General features: G+C 36.1%; 1 protein-coding gene across 5 annotated transcripts in view; it reads left to right on the top strand.

Moving 5' to 3' along the window:
- The window catches only part of LOC135196196 (lysophosphatidylserine lipase ABHD12-like), a 400,246-nt gene that overhangs the window by 178,761 nt on the left and 202,868 nt on the right, over window positions 1-18,617 (top strand). For all 5 annotated transcript variants that reach the window (XR_010310343.1, XM_064222798.1, XM_064222796.1 and 2 more), the window contains exon 3: window positions 4,815-4,933. Coding sequence is in view for 4 of the 5 variants with exons in the window: in XM_064222798.1 (XP_064078868.1) it covers window positions 4,815-4,933 (119 nt within the window). In the remaining variant the exon portion in view is untranslated. The remainder of the gene's footprint in view (window positions 1-4,814; window positions 4,934-18,617) is intronic.

Raw genomic sequence — 18,617 nt, 5'->3', positions numbered from 1 at the left:
TGCCAAGTGTTCCAAATTTCCTCTCACAACTAGACACGATATTTGCATCTGCTAAGAGATTGCTTCCTAGGATCAGTACTAAGGCGATAGACGTGGGGAACCTTAAAACACAATTTTCTATCATTATTCCACATCAAAGTTCACTCACAGGGACATAGAATTACTGGGAGCTTATACAAAGGGGAATAGTGCATTGTTTGATTAACTAGGGGATGTTTAGCATGAAACAACAATGTTACTTCCCGATGCAGTAGACGCTAGTCTAAGTGGGAATATCACAATTAGATTTAACCCTTTAACGCCGAAGGGGTATTATAAAAATCGTCTCCCGTATGCCGGCGGGGTCTGGGAGTGAGCATCAAAGCGGAAAAAATGCTTATTTTTAAAAAAATCACAGCGTGCCTAGTTTTCAAGATTAAGAGTTCATTTATGGCTCCTTTTTTTGTCATTGCCTGAAGTTTAGTATGCAACCATCAGAAGTGAAAAAAATATCATTACCATATATAAATAATGCGATATATGATAGCACGAAAACAAAATTTCATATATAATTGTATTCAAATCGCGCTGTGAGCAAAACGGTTAAAGGTAACGAGTTAATTTTTTATCATTGTATTTTACACTAAATTGCGATCATTTCGGTATATTACACATTGTAAAATGATCAAAGCAACACAGAGAAAATATTATCACAAAATGATGCATGAATTCGTAACGCTTGGTCGTAAAAAAAAGTTTTATTCAAAAATTCACCATAAATCGAAATATTGTTCTAGAGACTTCTGATTTGTTTCAAAATTAAGATAAATGATTGAATATTACTATACTGTAAGAGTTTTAGCTTACAATTGCAGATTTAGACCATTTCGGACGAGTTAAAGTTGACCAAATGTCGAATTTTTTTATATATGTTATTTATATGCAATTATTTCTAAAATGAGAAAAGCTATAACCTTCTATTAATTGTTTTTGTATTCTACATGAAATTGTGCACATTTTCATATATAAAACTCTATGAAACGCCTAATATGAAATGGAGTAAATATTACGAGAATGGTACGTACGCATTTCGGAGATTTGTTGAGGAGTATCCGCGCGCGGAGGGAAGGAAAAAGTTTTTTTTCAAAAACTCACCATAAATCTAAATATTGTGCTAGAGACTTCTAACTTGTTTCAAAATGAAGATAAATGACTGCACATTACTAGTCTGTAAGAGTTTTAGCTTACAATTGCGTTTTTTAACCATTTCAGTAGAGTCAAAGTTGACCGAACATGGTTTTTTTCTATTTATCGTGATTTATATGCAAATATTTTTAAAATGAGAAAAGCTACAACCTTCAATTATTTTTTGTTGTATTCTACATGAAATTGCGCACATTTCCATATATAAAACTCTATGAAAGGCCTAATATGAAACGGAGCAAATATTACGAGAATGCGACGTACGCATTTTGGAGATTTGCGGCGGAGAATCCGCGCTCGGAGGGAAGGAATAAGTTTTTTTCATAAATTCACCACAAATCTAAATATTGTGCTAGAGACTTCGAATTTGTTTCAAAAGGAAGATAAATGACTGAATATTACTAGACTGTAAGAGGTTTAACTTACAATTGCGTTTTTTGACCATTTCTGTAGTCAAAGTTGACCGAACATGGTTTTTTTCTATTTATCGTGATTTATATGCAAATATTTCGAAAAAGAGAAAAGCTACAACCTTCAATTATTTTTAATTGTATTTTACATGAAATTGCGCACATTTTTATATATAAAACTTTATGTAAAGACTAATTTAAAATGGTGCAAACATTACGACAATCGGACGAAAAAATGTCTGATTTTTTTTTGGAAGAGTTGCCGCGCGGACGTAAGGAAAATGTTTTTTTTTTCATAAATTCACCATAAATCGAAATATTGTGCTAGAGACTTCCAATTTGTTGCAAAATAAATGTAAATGATTCAATATTACTAGAATGTAAGAGTTTTAGCTTAAAATAACGTTTTTCGACCATTTCGGTCGAGTCAAAGTTGACTGAAGGTTGAAATTTTGGCATTTATCGTTATTTATATGAAAATATTTCAAAACTGATAAAAGCTACAACCATGGATTGTTTTTTTATTGTATTCTAAATGAAATTGCGCACATTTCCATATATAAAACTTTATGTAACGGCTAATATAAAATGGTGTAAACATTACTCGGACGAAAAAATCGAGTTACCGTGCCGACGTAAGGAAAGTTTTTTCATAAATTCACCATAAATCGAAATATTGTGCTAGAGACTTCCAATTTGTTGCAAATTAAAGGAAAATGGTTGAATATTACTAGAATATAAGAGTTTTAGCTTACAATTGCGTTTTTTGACCATTTCATTCGAGTCAAAGTTGACCAAAGGTTGAAATTTTGGCACTTATTGTTATTTATATGAAAATATTTCAAAATTGATGAAAGCTACAACCATGAGTTGTTTTTAGTTGTATTCTACATAAAATTGCGCACGTTTTCATATAAAATACTCCATGTAACGGCTAATATAAAATGGTGCAAAAATTATGTCAAAGTGACGAAATAATTTCTGAGATGTGTCGCTGAGGTTTTTTAGTGCAAGAAGAAAGAAATTCGCGCTTGCGCGCCTGGGTAACGATTGTAAGCAAAACAACAGCTTGATCCGTGAGCTCCCAGCATCCCCAAGGCACGTGATTCAAAAATTTTTGCCTGGTAGGCCTATAAGTATTTTTCCGTGAATTTAAAAAAAAACTTTTTTATATCGATGTACCATACGTCCAATCGGCACCCAACAGACAATTTATATCGGCGTTTAATATGTCCAATCAGCGTTAAAGGGTTGATATCACTACTAGCATCATAAGGGGAATTATTTACGGCATTGATGATAGCAATGGGGAACTGTATTACAGTAACCAAGAATAGGGACTGCAATGCTGAGTCAAAGGGGGGAGTCGCTTGGAAAGAATGAAATCGAAGTACAGGCAAGAGGCAAAAAACTGTAACTGACTGCACTCGAAATTATTCCATTACAGTACCTGAGCATCTGTGGTCTTGTTTTCTTCCGAATTGCTGAGCAGGGGAAAGCACTATGGATAGTAAAGGAATGTTGGTGGGTCCCCAGATTAGAGGGGGAGAAAAAGGGGGAAAGGAGTGAATGGCTGGCTAGATAGAAAACTTTTGAGGTCTTATGTAGGCTGCCTCCTGGTTTTATAATCTCAGTTCTGACGGACCTCTGTCCAGACTTGTTCCTCTGGTCCAAGATAACTCTGCCCATTGCAGTACCTGAAAGGATTAATTCCAAAGTAGCCAGTGGTAACAGAATAAGATGATTCAAAGAGAACGGAGGCTCAGTGAAGATGGGCAACTGAAGAATGTCTGAATTTCCTCACAAAAAGGAATTATTTTTGTTTGGTTCTGGCTAAATATATATATTATGGAATATATATATATATATATATATATATATATATATATATATATATATATATATATATATGACTGGTAAAAATGTTCTGTTACAACAGAATTCCATCTAATAAAAGGAGCCCATAAAAACGCCAAAATATAGAGAGAAAATACTATATTTCAGAGACTGCTGTCTCCCTCTTCAGGTAGATGAATGAGAAAAGTTACAGAAAAGGTGGTATTTATACCAAGAGAACCATCCACAGGTAAGCCAATTAGTACACTCCCGCTGATAACCTTCCTTTAATCAACCAATGCTTAAGAGGATTAAAGGAAGATCATCAGCGGGAGTGACCTAAATATGCTTACCTGTGGTTGGATCTCCTGGTATAAATACCACCTTTTCTGTCATTCAGATACCTGAAGAGGGAGTGGATATCTATATTATATATCTATATATATATATTATAATAATTATATATTATATATATTATTATATATAGATATATATATATATATATTTCACATACATACATAAGAGTTAAATATGATTAAGTTATTCAAGATTTTTTTTGCATGTACGTATTTTCATTACATTATATTGCATTAAATGGTATTAGTGTTTTCTAAATACTGTTCAAAGACTTAATGTTTAGAACAGAATAAAGAGTTGTGGAGAACTAGCTGTTGAGGCATTTTTTATCATAAAGTTTGGGTTTTATTGAATGATTTATACTTTTGAAGTCTTCTTAAATTTGCTCTGGAGTATTAGCATATAAATAACTAGATTCTGCATATTTATATGGTAATATTTGAGTACATTTGTGTTGGAGAATGATGGCGATGAATTTCCTTTTGAGCAAATGTTGAAACTGACAGATTAATCATACTGAATTATTTCTTCAGTAAGCAACCTTTATTTCCTTATTGTTCTTTTCCTCCTGCAGTATGTACGTGCAATGCATAAGGTAAAACAATAGAATTCACAGATGATGTAAACTGATTAAGAGACTTTGCCTCCTACGAAGTCTTAAATATGTAGTGAGGACGTTTTTCGTCACTACATATGAAGACTTCGTAGGAGGCAGTCTCTTAATCAGTTTGCAGCATATGTGAATTCTATTCTTTTACCTCATGCATTGCACGTACATACTGGATGAGGAAAAGAGCAATAAGGAAATAAAGGTTGTTTACTGAAGAAATAATTCAGTATTATTATTCTGTTATTTTTATCATTTGCTCAAAGGTAAATTCATTGCAAACATTTTCCAACACAAGTGTACTTATACGTTTTCAGTGCATTATGTTTATCAATCCTTAAAAAATTATGTGTGATACCAAAGTATTTTGGTATTTGCTGGAGTAATCTATCCAAATTTTCAACAACAAAATTCTTTTTCAGTGCTTTTAGGACTGTGTTGATATGGGCCTTCTCAACAACACTAATTACATATGGAGTCTTGCCTTTAGTGTATCATTTTTGTCCTGCTCTTCAGCGTCACCTTGTGTTCTTAACATTTGGTAAGTTTGGAACTGTTTATCTCTGTTTTGTGCTTTGTATAAAATTGAAGTTTTTCTTACAACTTCTTTGGTAGACTGTTGAAAATGTGGTATAGGATACCATACAAGTTTTTTAAAACAAAATGTCCACAGGAATCTGTTATATTTTTAGGATTAAAGTGAAAAAGATCATTGGGCTTGGAGGTGCAATGAGTAACTTGGGCAATAGTGAGGGGACAGTCCTTTACTTTGATGGGTGCTACCATATTACCAAGGCTAGTTTCTAGCATCCATACAGGATTTTGGTTGATCCTCTCTTTTTTTCTATTATTCGTCCCTTCTTGCTCTTTGATATATAGATCTTGACCAAGGCATAACCCGGGTTCTGAAACCAAATCCTTTTTGACCTTGGTGGCCTCACCACTTGGTGGTCCCTTCATAGTGCCGACTTCAGTCTATTAAGAGAGACTCCAGTTATTTGGTGTTAAACTATGCATAATGGCAATCATGCTAGGTAGCATACTTTGGAGTTGATGATGAATAATTTTCATTACTCCATGGATGGTGAAAGAGGTTTATTATTCCACTTCATAATATTTGTCAACCTTATGACAGGTAGCTACTCATTAGTAGTGAATAATTAAAATCCTCAAATAAGGGCAGATGGCTCTGGGGTTCCTATTCTATCAGTACAAATTCATCTGCTGAACATGAAGATGACACCACCACACCAGTACATGGGGTAGTGATGACTCTGCTGGTAAAACAGATCAGTATAGTTTGTGGCATTGTATTAATATGGATTTGTTCATATGAGAAGTACAAACCTGTACATTCATAAACAGAGTAACCAGCTCTTCTTGCACTTCAGCTGGATATACTGACAAAAAATAAAAATAAAAAGTCCTATCGAGTAAGGCTACTGGTGTTGCCTTTACCTATAACTGGCCTAGCTGCTCATCTGGATTTCATAATGAAGTTTGGAGAAGCACACATAATAGAAAGATGGTATGGTAAGGTAGAAATAATCTTGACTTGAACATGGTGAAAATGAGAAATCTTTTGGCTAAAATGTTTAATTATAGTGTCACAGTAGTAAATGTTTACAGTTGCATGAATTGGTGCACACTTTGTGTGAAATTTGGAAAATAACCTCTTTTGATTATATACCTTATTGCAGCTTTAGTTGAAATAAAAACTCCTATACTAATATGATGTGCAGTTAGTGGCACTTAATGGAATTCCACCTCATAATATAAAGAGGGTTTACATATAATGGTTAAAGTGAAAAAATAAATCCCAGGTAAGTTATATTACAAGGCTACAAACTGCAAAATTACTCCAACATAGTTTTTAATTCTCATAAATCCTTCAGTTCTGTTAAACCAGTGATTACTCTTTCAGTTCTGTTAAACTGGTGATTTCTCTAAAGATCTCTGAATTCTCTGAGGAAGAAATTCTGCAAAGGACTCCATCAAATGCATATTGGATTCAAAAGTTGAGGGGGGACAAGCAGTGTCATCATGTTAACTTATCTTGACTGAGTTCCTTCTTAACTACTTTTACTTTAGGGACCATAAAAGAATGAGTGTATAGATTCAGACCCAGTTCAGAACAAAACAAATGCTTTGAGTATGGCGATCAGAATTTTTGCTGCCTGAATGAAAACAGATGCTGCAAATGCTATGGGAAATACTTTCAATATTCAATGCAATTCGGTAATGTTTTGTGTGAAGGAAACCATTCCTTTTTTTTTTCAAGAGATTAGTCAAGCAAAAATTTTTATAGAGAGATTAGAACTGCTAAATTGAGCACATAAATATAGGAAGTGCCAAAGACAGGATAGTTGCTAAAGAAAATTCCATCTATGCAATTGCAGTCATGATGAGACATGTGAGTTGAAAGGAAACAAATAATATAGTGACAGCACTAACTTCCTATATAATGCCCATCTTATAATCCTGTGTCTTCTTCACAAATTAGTTTCTTCAAGAAAAATGATGATATATATCTCAAGAGCACTAGCACCAACTTGAAACACCTGAACAACACCAGCATGGAAGTTAGGTAACAGTCAAAGCAACATCACTCCAGGAATTGTGGATAACAAACTACAGTACAGGCAGTCCCCAGTTTACACTGGGGGTTCCATTCTGATGCAGCTCTGTAACCTTGAAAACGACATTGTAACCCGGAATGTCGCAAGAAAATGTGTAAAAATGTACTGTACAGTATTTTACTTGCATTCTAATGTGGAGTGCACCCAAAAACCTCCAAATTTTGAGTTTATTGTAGCTGTATGTACTTTTACTGTTCTGTTGCAGCATAAGACAATGACATAATCTCAGAACATCCCCTGTAACCCAGAACAGATTTTTTTTAGGAATGTACATGAAAAGTGACATAAACTTGGAACGATATAACCCGAGTTTAATGTAACCCAGGGACTGCCTACTGTACTTTACAGGTAGTCCACGGTTATTGTTGGGACTCTCTTCCAATGGCTTGATGATAAGCAAAAATCGCTGATAACCAAAAATGGATGATTTTCAGTGCTTAGAACCGGCTTTTGGCGCCAATAACCGGATTTCGGCGCCGATAACCGGATTTCGGCGCTGATAATTGGTTAATAACACTGTTAAGCATGTATCGGCTTCAATAACCGGAAATCAGCCAATTTTCAGCACTAGACATGCACCATAAAACCAGATTGCCAATCATTCAGGCCACCGATAACCTGGGACTGCCTGTATTTCAGTAAAGACAGTTACTATAAAAGAGGCACAGAATCAATCATCAACAGTTATCAGTGATTGAAACTGCAACATCACTTAGTACTTTTTAAGTAAGTGAGAAAGAAAGATAGTGAAGGAAAAGTACCAAGAAAAGAAGTTGGTGAAGGACTCTCAAATCCAGGATCAAAGAGTTACATATTAAAAAATGTGTGCTTTGGATATCCATAATATTTTAATCTTAAACTACGTACTGTTTTGTTTTTGAGGACAGGGATACAGCTGAAAGGTAGAGTGAAAAAGAGTCTTAAACTTCCACATATGTGCCCTGAGTAACAAAAGTTATTTGTCATTAGATGAAACTTCAACAGTCAAATGTGAAAAACTAGAATGGAAAATCCCCATGCTTTTGCTGGATCAGCAATCCTTATTGGGTGGTTTAGTCATAGAAAAAAAATCATGTTATGAAATTTGTTTTTTATTTTATTAGAATTTTTTTTGTTAATTATTTGTTTTTTACTTTGATGTATTTCTAGGGACATAGTTTGCAACCCAAAATTACTCCCTTTAGTTGAAGTGGAGGGAGGGATCCCATTTTAAAGGAAGAAACAAAAGTAATTCCAAAGAATGCTGAAGCTCTTATATGAAATGTGTGAAAGGGTTCTCATCCAGTTGATATTTGTTTGATTGAGATAATATTACTAATGATCACTCAAGGAATCTTTAGTTGTGAAATTCAGTTGGGACTTCTGAAAGCCCATTGTGAGTTATGGAATAAATTTTCTTTAAGATTTTTAAGGCTGTGAGAACATTGTGCAACCAGTCCTGTTTGTTACTGAACCTATTTTCAAATGTGATTTGTGGGCCCAAATTTTCTTGTGCCTATGTGATAAAAGACATCTACTGAAATGAAGTATTGAAAGATGGAACTTTTATATGTCAGGTATGTTGATTATTGTCTATAATTGTGTAAAGGCCATCATGCTGTTTTCCTACAAAGTGAATCTTTTTTAGTGTGAAATGTCAGTTCTATAAAACTTTATTGTATTTTTTTGTGTGTGACTGTGAAGTACTGAAGGCTTATTTTTTGTATGGAAATTGTATGTATTCAGTAATTAATGGTTTACATACAGGGTGTCTCCTAGTTACGGCAGCCCCGACTTAAGGTGTTCCAATCTTTCAGCACTTTTCCAAATACATTTATGAAGAATAGCTATCTAGTTATGGCACCATAATCAAATTACGGTGCCTAAAGCACCGACGGCACTTACAACAAGAATAGGTATCTAGTTACAGCACTGTAAGCGCCATTAAAGCACCAATAATGGGTTAGGGATAATTGCAGTACCTATTATTTTTACTTAAACCACTCAGACCACCTATTAATATAGCATATCTTACCTTTAGAGAGCCTAACTCAAATTTAACTGTCCTAACTTATGTGAAAACAATACTAACTAGCACAAGAAAAACAACTAAACAATCCATTTGCACATAACCTACAGCAAAATGGAAGTTATCATGCTAGCAATCGTGATGTGTGTACATCTCAACCCAAACAACATACTGAACAACTCAAAACAACCACATGGAGTAATGTAGGCAGTTTATACTATTCAGTGTCATCAACCAAAGGTATTTGATGAGAACCACCCAAAAAAAGTACAAAAACTAAAATACCTATTTATCACCTAGCACAAACAAAATGTCAACTGTACTATTCAGTTAAGGAATACTGAATTATATCTCCTCAAAGTATGCAAAAGCTAATACAAACTCTTCATGTTCAGCTCTTATTTGATGCAAATAATATGATTACTAAAAACTCAACCCCTAGCTGCAACCCCTTTTGTTCCTTATACAGTACCTATTTTCATATTCTCTGTCTTCCATTTTACTCTCCACCCTCTTCTAAAGCTCATTGACACGGGGCTAATTTAGCAGCTGCTAGTGCTAGCGACCTGTGAACTACCCCTCTACTTGCCCAATATCAACGAAAAGTTAGTGAACTTGCCACTTGCTGGGATAGTCTGGAATAGTGGTAAGTGAAGTTGATGTCCCGGCTACTTTACCAGCTACTTACTGGTCACGTGACCTACTAGCAGCCATAACCATCCCTGTGTCTATGCGAAGTTGCCGCAATGCTGGACAATTGTCATCACCTTCGACAACACAAACATGTGTGAGAAGTGGAAAATGCTGAAATTTCCATGTTTTTGGAAATATATGAAGAATATGAATGCCAGTAGTATATAAGGCACGCTCATTACGTGAATAGGAACAAGTGTGACATGGCAATGAATATGTTAGCTGAAGCTTTGAACAGGGAATGTCGTCACATTTTCAACATTGATTTTTTTAAATAAGAAAAATAAGGGTATCCAAATGTATGTAGACAAGAACTGCTGAAAATTGAAAAATCAAAGAAACGTAGAACAGGATTGGATGATATTTACCAACCTCTACTCTCAATTGTCACTGCAGCAGGGTCATCCTGTAGCTCCTCGTGCCTCTGCTGAAAATTGAAAAATAAAAGAAACGTAGAACAGGATTGGATGATATTTACCAACCTCAACTCTCAATTGTCACTGCAGCAGGGTCATCCTGAAGCTCCTCGTGCCTGGTTCTCGCTGGGCGGTAGGGTTCATGTAGCCTGAAGAATGTATATTTTGGAAGAAGACCCTCTTTGAAGCAAATTCTGTTGATAAAATGGCCGAATTCAGCAAATTGATCTTACATGTTATCTTCTCTATTTTTCTTATTACTCGCTTTTCTGGCTCAGCAATACTTCACAATAATTGGCCAATATTCATATTGGGGATAATGCTGAAAGTGGTATTTTATTCAGAACAGGACTCCAGACATTCATTCCCCGATACACTACTCAAGCGCTTGCACGGCTGAATTCAGGCAACCATCGACGAGAGATCCCAGACTTCGCCCTAGACCGGCTCGACCAATGAGAATGCAGCTCTAGGAATCGAGCCGCTATAAATATCGGAATGCAGAGACTATCTCTTCACTTCTACTGCTGACCAGCCATGATGATGACCTACGAGAAGGTTGAAATGTCGCGATAAGCCAGAGCTACACCAGCATTAATACCAGCTGAATACCAGAGACTACCCCGGCCTGACATTGACTTCTCTTATGGAATGATACTAACACTGATGACGACCCCTGCTTGATCTGGACCAGAGAAACGCCTTCCCATATACCAGTATTCTGATAATAGCAGTATACTGTTAATACCAGTCTTTGATTAATAAAGCCTGTTCTGAATAAAATACCACTTTCAACATTATCCCCAATATGAATATTTTCCAATTATTGCCAAGTATCACTAAGCCAGAAAAGAGAGTCATAAGAAAAATAGAAAAGATAATATGTAAGATTAATTAGCTGAATTCTGCCATTTTATTCAACAGTATTATTATTATTATTATTGTTATTATTATTATTATTATTATTATTATTATTATTATTATTGTTATTATTATTATTATTATTATTTTTATTTTTATTTATTTATTTTTTTTTGCTCTATCACAGTCCTCCAATTTGACTGGGTGGTTATTTATAGTGTGGGGTTCCGGGTTGCATCCTGCCTCCTTAGGAGTCCATCACTTTTCTTACTATGTGTGCCGTTTCTAGGATCACACACTTCTGCATGAGTCCTGGAGCTACTTCAGCCTCTAGTTTTTCTAGATTCCTTTTCAGGGATCTTGGGATCGTGCCTAGTGCTCATATGATTATGGGTACGATTTCCACTGGCATATCCCATATCCTTCTTATTTCTATTTTCAGATCTTGATACTTGTCCATTTTTTCCCTCTCTTTCTCTTCAACTCTGGTGTCCCATGGTATTGCGACATCAATGAGTGATACTTTCTTCTTGACTTTGTCAATCAACGTCACGTCTGGTCTGTTTGCACGTATCACCCTATCCATTCTGATACCATAGTCCCAGAGGATCTTTACGTGATCGTTTTCTATCACTCCCTCAGGTTGGTGCTCGTACCACTTATTACTGCAAGGTAGCTGATGTTTCTTGCACAGGCTCCAGTGGAGGGCTTTTGCCACTGAATCATGCCTCTTTTTGTACTGGTTCTGTGCAAGTGCCGGGCATTCGCTTGCTATGTGGTTTATGGTTTCATTTTTCGTATTGCACTTCCTACATAAGGGAGAGATGTTATTTCCGTCTATCGTTCTTTGAACATATCTGGTTCTTAGGGCCTGATCTTGTGCCGCTGTTATCATTCCTTCAGTTTCCTTCTTTAGCTCTCCCCTCTGTAGCCATTGCCATGTGTCATCGCTGGCTAGTTCTTTAGTCTGTCTCATGTATTGTCCGTGCATTGGTTTGTTGTGCCAGTCCTCTGTTCTGTCTGTCATTCTCCTGTCTCTGTATATTTCTGGGTCTTCGTCTACTTTTATTAGTCCTTCTTCCCATGTACTCTTTAGCCACACGTCTTCACTGGTTTTCAGATATTGCCCCAGTGCTCTGTTCTCAATGTTGACGCAGTCCTCTATACTTAGTAGTCCTCTCCCTCCTTTCTTTCGTGTTATGTATAGTCTGTCCGTATTTGCTCTTGGGTGTAGTGCTTTGTGTATTGTCATATGTTTCCTGGTTTTCTGATCTATGCTGCGGAGTTCTGCCTTCGTCCATTCCACTATTCCTGCGCTGTATCTGATTACTGGCACTGCCCATGTGTTTATGGCTTTTATCATATTTCCGGCGTTGAGTTTTGACTTGAGTATCGCCTTGAGTCTCTGCATGTATTCTTTCCTGATCGTGTCCTTCATCTCTTGGTGTTTTATATCCCCTCCTTCCATTATTCCCAGGTATTTGTATCCTGTCTCATCTATGTGTTTGATGTTGCTCCCATCTGGTAGCTTTATCCCTTCAGTTCTCGTTACTTTGCCTTTTTGTATGTTGACTAAGGCGCATTTTTCTATTCCAAACTCCATCTTGATGTCCCCAGATACAATCTTTACAGTCTGGATTAGGGTATCTATTTCCTTGATGCTCTTACCATACAGCTTGATGTCGTCCATGAACATCAGATGGTTGATACTGTTGCCTCTTTTCTTGAGTTGGTACCCGGCATCCATCTTCTGTAGTACTTTTGTCATGGGAATCATGGCTACTACGAAGAGTAGTGGGGACAGTGAGTCGCCCTGGAAGATCCCTCTCCTGATATTAACCTCTGCTAGTCTTATTCCAGAGCTTGTAAGTATTGTATTCCAGTTGCGCATTGTATTTTTGAGGAAGCTGATGGTGTTTTCCTCTGCTCCATATATTTTCAGGCATTCTATTAGCCATGTGTGTGGTATCATGTCGAATGCTTTCTTATAGTCTATCCATACCATGCTTAGGTTGGTTTTTCTTCTCTTACTGTTCTTCATTACCATTTTGTCTATCAGGAGCTGGTCCTTTGTACCCCTACACTTCCTTCTGCAGCCTTTCTGTTGGTTGGGGATGGTGTCTGTCTCCTCTAGGTAGTTGTATAGCCTTTCACTGATGATACCTGTTAGTAACTTCCACATTATTGGTAGGCAGGTGATAGGCCTGTAGTTACTGGCTATATTTCCCTTACTCTTGTCTTTTTGTACTAAGGATGTTCTTCCTGTGGTCATCCATTTGGGTGCTTGGTGATTTGTGATACAATGCTGGAGCTGTTCTGCTATTCGTGGGTGTAGGGCCTTGAAGTTTTTGAGCCAGTATCCATGGACTTCATCGGGACCTGGGGCTTTCCAGTTTGGCATTTTCTTTAGTTGGTGTCTGACTGTGTCTGTCGTGATGTCTGTGAATCTTTGTTTTATTCTCCCTGTTTCTTCTTCCTTGACTTCCTGGAGCCATGTTGCATGTTTGTTGTGTGATACCGGGTTGCTCCATATGTTTTCCCAGAGTCTCTTACTTGGTTCGGCTTCAGGAATTTCTGGGTGGTTGTCTTCCCCTCTTAGTTGGCTGTATAGTCTTTTCTGGTTGGTTCCGAATAGTTTGTTCTGTTGGTATCCCTTATTCCTGTTCATGTACCGTTGGATCTTATGTGCTTTGGCCTTAAGCCTCTGTTTTACATCTTCTATTGTGTTGTTTAGTCCCCTCTCTTGTACTTTGTATTTCTCGTTGAGTTCCTCCCTTGTTTTCTTGCTTCTTAGCCTTTTTTCTGCCATGTCTTTCAGTTTACTCAAGTCAGATCTCATCACCATGATTTGCTTTTCCAGGCGCCTTTTCCAAGGAGGTTGCTGTTTTGGTTTCTGTTGGGTTGGTTGTGTTGGTGTTCGTGTCCCCATCAGTTCTGCTACTAATCTTGCTCCTGCATATACCAAGTTATTTGTTTCTGTGATACTGGTGGTGTGTATTATGCCCATTATTTCATTGACCTCACTAGTTTTCTCCTTAATTTCTTGGTGTTGTAGGCTTTCATGGAGGGGATCTTTGTTCTCTCTGTATCTGGCTCCATCCATTGTCTAATCTTTTCTACCCATTCCGTCCTCTCTGTTACTTCGTCGGTGTTTCTTCGTGTGTCGTTGTTTGATACCTCATCCTCCCTGTCGTCTTCTGTGGCATCGTCTCTCAGTTCGTCTTCGTGTAATTCGTTGTCGTGTGACATTTCCCTTTCCAGTTCTTCTCTTTCTGTTGGGGAGAGCCAGTTCTTTTTCTTTATGTTTCTTACTTGGTCTGCCAGCCTCTGCTCTGTTTGGGGGTGTTATTCCTCTCATTCCAGATGTTGACCAATCTTCTTCTATATCCTCTCTCCGTCGGGTTGCTTCTGATATAGCATCTCCATATTTCCTTATTTTCTTCTCTTGTCCATTTCTTCCTTTTTGCTTCTGTAGCTCCAATCTCAGGCTGTTGATGACTGTCGTTGTGGTGATCAGTTGCTGGATGACGACCTCCAAGTACCTGACCGTCTTCCCCTTCAATTGGGTTGAATACCTGGTTGCCGGACGAAGCTCCTCTGTTGCCAGAGGTTCCATTTACGTCGTTGTCGTTTATTCCTTCATTTCTTTCCATCATTGCTGAGTTTTGCTATTTAACCCATAGCTGGACCCTACCCCATCAGGGATAGGTACTCATTTACAGCTGAGTAGACTGAGGAAATTATGGTAAAGATCCTTTCCCAAGGAATCAACGCCGAGGAGAGCGGTCACCCATCCAACGACTGACCAGCCCCAATGTTGCTTAACTTGACTTAACTAATATTCGAAAATTAGTACTTATTATGTATTAGGTAAATCATTTATTCATACAAAACAAAGAGAGAGAGAGAGAGAGAGAGAGAGAGAGAGAGAGAGAGAGAGAGAGAGAGAGAGAGAGAGAGAGAGACAGAGAGAGAATAATTATTTTTAATATTTAATATCATTTAATCTTAATAAACTCAATACAGTATTAATCAGTATAAATATTTGAAAATTAGTAAATCATTTTTGTATCATGAAATGTATTTAGTCATGAAAATAACATAAAAATACACTAATTAGTGAATACTATTTATCAACTGATAAATATGTGTTAAAAGAGAGACTTCCCTTGAGAGAGAGAGAGAGAGAGAGAGAGAGAGAGAGAGAGAGAGAGAGAGAGCGCCAAGATGGCAGCAATTATTAGAGACTCACTAAGATCATAACACCTCCCTACCCCTCCCCCCGATCCCGATCCCAATTCCAATTCCTTGACGAGGTGGGGGCTTAGGGATGCACTGGAGAGAAAGTATGTTCCTTTATGCCTACGCTCTCTGCTGTGGAGTCAACTGAACAACGGGACTTTTAACTCCTTTACTCCTCCTCCTCTAAATTTTCCCCCTTCCCTTCTTTTGTTGACGACCTTTGCATGGTTTTGGACTATTGAACTGACTGCTCTTTTAACTTTATGGAGGGTAGAGTTGGATGGCATGCCACTCCACCCGTAAAACTAGAGTACCTGACGTGGTCAAATGAGGGGAGATTTTTATGTCAAGCCATACCCACAGATGAACTTCAACCCTTAAGGCACTGTGGGTATGGCGTATACCCAGATGATGATCCCAGGGCAGTTATCAATGTGTAACAGTATTGCTCCTCCCCTAGTTGGGCGTCCCTGGTGAGAGAGACCTCATCCTGGACGAAATTTACACACACTTATATGGCAAATATAACAAATATCCTCCACGACTTCTGGCACGGATTTGGACCATTTTAAAGAAATCTCAAGTCACAAAGACCAGGTTGGTATTAAAACATTAATACCCTATACTAAACCAAGGAAACCTAAGTACCGTCATGACCCAACCTTGGCTCACTTTGACTCCCTCTTTGGAAGTGGAAGTTGGTCAAGGTTTCTAACCATGGAAGCTGAACAAAATATTTCAGCTTTGAAATTAGAAAATTGTCAATTAAATAGACATCCAGCAGCAGAAATGTCGTTCAGAAAAATAAAATAGAAGACTTGGCTTATAGAAGCCACAACAAAAAGCCAGTCAGAAGACTATCTGTCTTTAAAAATTATAGATACCATTAATGTTAAAGTGGAAAAGGATTATAATTCAGGATACCATTGTACTTCCTGACAATAACGACGAACCAATCAATAACAGGAACCAGTAATGAAACAAAAAGAAAAAAACATACAGATGGAAGTAACAAGATGCAGCAAAATTGGTCTCGGGAAGAAATACGTAATATACAGGAAAAACTAAGATAGTAAAGAATTAGGAAACAGTTGCAAATGATATAGATAATATTCTACCAAATTCATTTGAAGTATTAATGCAAATAGAAGCACAAAAAGATACTACCACAAAGATGTGGAAGGAGGAAGTTGTGATGTACCAGAAATTAAAGAAAACAAAAAGACCTTTAGAGAGAACACCACCCAAAACAAAGAAACCAACTATAATAAGAGAAACATCGGTCAAACCAAAAACAAAAGATATAAAGAAAGAATAAAAACAAAATAAGAACATACCTTTATCTCCTAAAATAATAGTAAAACCTTTAGATGCAGAGATCCAAAACACCAAAGAAGTGGAGGAGAACCATACCATGGGTGATGGTGACTATGTCATTGGTGATGAGATTTTTCCATCACCAATAATTGGTACAACAAGAACAAATAAAGCAATAGATATACATTATAACACATTTGGATGTAATGATTGCTTCATGACACTGTGCAACATAAAAAAATATAACAAAAGATTGTTTAACAAACATTATAAGAAATTTTATGAAATATAGAAAGAAAGAGGCCACTGATTTAAACACCCATAAAAAGGATGCATGTGTATTGAGCACTTAAAATATTATAAAGATAAACATCTGGATGTCGTAAATAAAATTTTAGAAAAAATTCAAGTTGATAATAATACAGAAAAGAAAACAAAAGACGACCGATATAACAATATTTTCAATAGCTATATCATACAGTGGAACGTAAATGGTCTACAGACCAGATTACACCTGGAAGAAGTACAAAGGTTATTAAAGGAATATAACCAATTTGATAGTAAATGGTCTACAGACCAGATTACACCTGGAAGAAGTACAAAGGTTATTAAAGGAATATGAACCAATGATATTATGTTTACAACATGTCAATAATACAATACCAACAATAGGTAAATATACCTTAATATCAACATCACAGGAAGAAGAAGGAAATTTAGTTACAGCCATATATGTACATAACAAAGTATGTTATGACAAAGTGCCTGTAAACATTGCTGACCTCCAAATATTGGGTATTGAAATTCGAATAAAAACGATAATTACATCATTTACAATTCATACAACCAACCAAATAAAAATTATGATATTGATAAACTTGGAGAATTACTTAAAAATGTCAAAGAACCTATATTAACATTAAGGGATTTTAATGCTCACAACCCAATATGGGACTGTAACTATGCAAACTCAAAGCAGGAAGTAAAGTAGAAGAATTTATGGATTAAAATGTTATGCGCTATATAAATGATGATGAAGTTAATAGATATTATTCAAAAACACATGGAACATTTTCCTCTGTAGACTTAGATTGGAACACAGTTGATGACTTGCACACCAGTGATCATTTTACACTATTAATTTCCTTATTAAAAAATAATCCAGCAAAACATGTTCCTCACTATAACATTTATAAAGCAAATTGGATGTGGTACGAAATGCACACTAGAAGTATACCACCGTTTGAATATCTAAAAGACCATAATGAAACTAATAAGTTTCATGTTGATTTCATTAAAAATGCTGCTGATAAAGCAATACTAAACTCAAAACCCCATCCAACAAAGCACAAAGTTCCATGGTGGTCCAATGAGCTAAAGAATTAATAAATATAAAACACTCAATAGGGAGACGATAGGATAATTTGAATATAAAGTTCAGTAAAATAAATAAAACAATATTAGAAAGTACTTACAAAAACTTACTATATTGTTGCTAGAAATTGATGCATTAAAGCCTCTATACAACAAAATATCTGCAAAATTTAAAAGAAGTAATTAAAGGAAGAATAATTTCATGGAGGAAATATGTATCAGCACTTTCTAATAATACTCCCATACAAAAAATATGGGAAAAATTCAGGAAAATAAATGGTACCCATGTGAAACCAACCAGTCATGCCATATTAAAAGATGGAAAAATAATACTTGATCCAATAGAAATAAGTAATATAATAGGAGAAAATTTAGCTAATGTAGTGATAGAAATTTCGATGACAATTTTGCACAAAGAAAAATAATATAGAACTAATAACAATAAATTTCGCAACAATAGAACACATATATTGTAATAGAAAATTTAATTTGGAAGAGGTGGGATATGCTCTCACAAACAACAATAAATCTGCTCCTGGAGGTGACAATATCTGTTTTGAGATGATCTGCCACTTAGCACCTCTGACAAAATCATACTTATTATAATTTTATAATCATTTATGGCTTATAAATTTATTTCCTGATGAATGGTGTAAAGCAATAATAATTCCTATC

Source organism: Macrobrachium nipponense, chromosome 17 (genome assembly GCF_015104395.2).
Source record: "Macrobrachium nipponense isolate FS-2020 chromosome 17, ASM1510439v2, whole genome shotgun sequence".
Lineage (NCBI taxonomy): Eukaryota > Metazoa > Arthropoda > Malacostraca > Decapoda > Palaemonidae > Macrobrachium > Macrobrachium nipponense.
The sequence above is the reverse complement of the archived record's forward strand: the minus strand, read 5'-3'. Positions and strand labels throughout refer to the sequence as shown.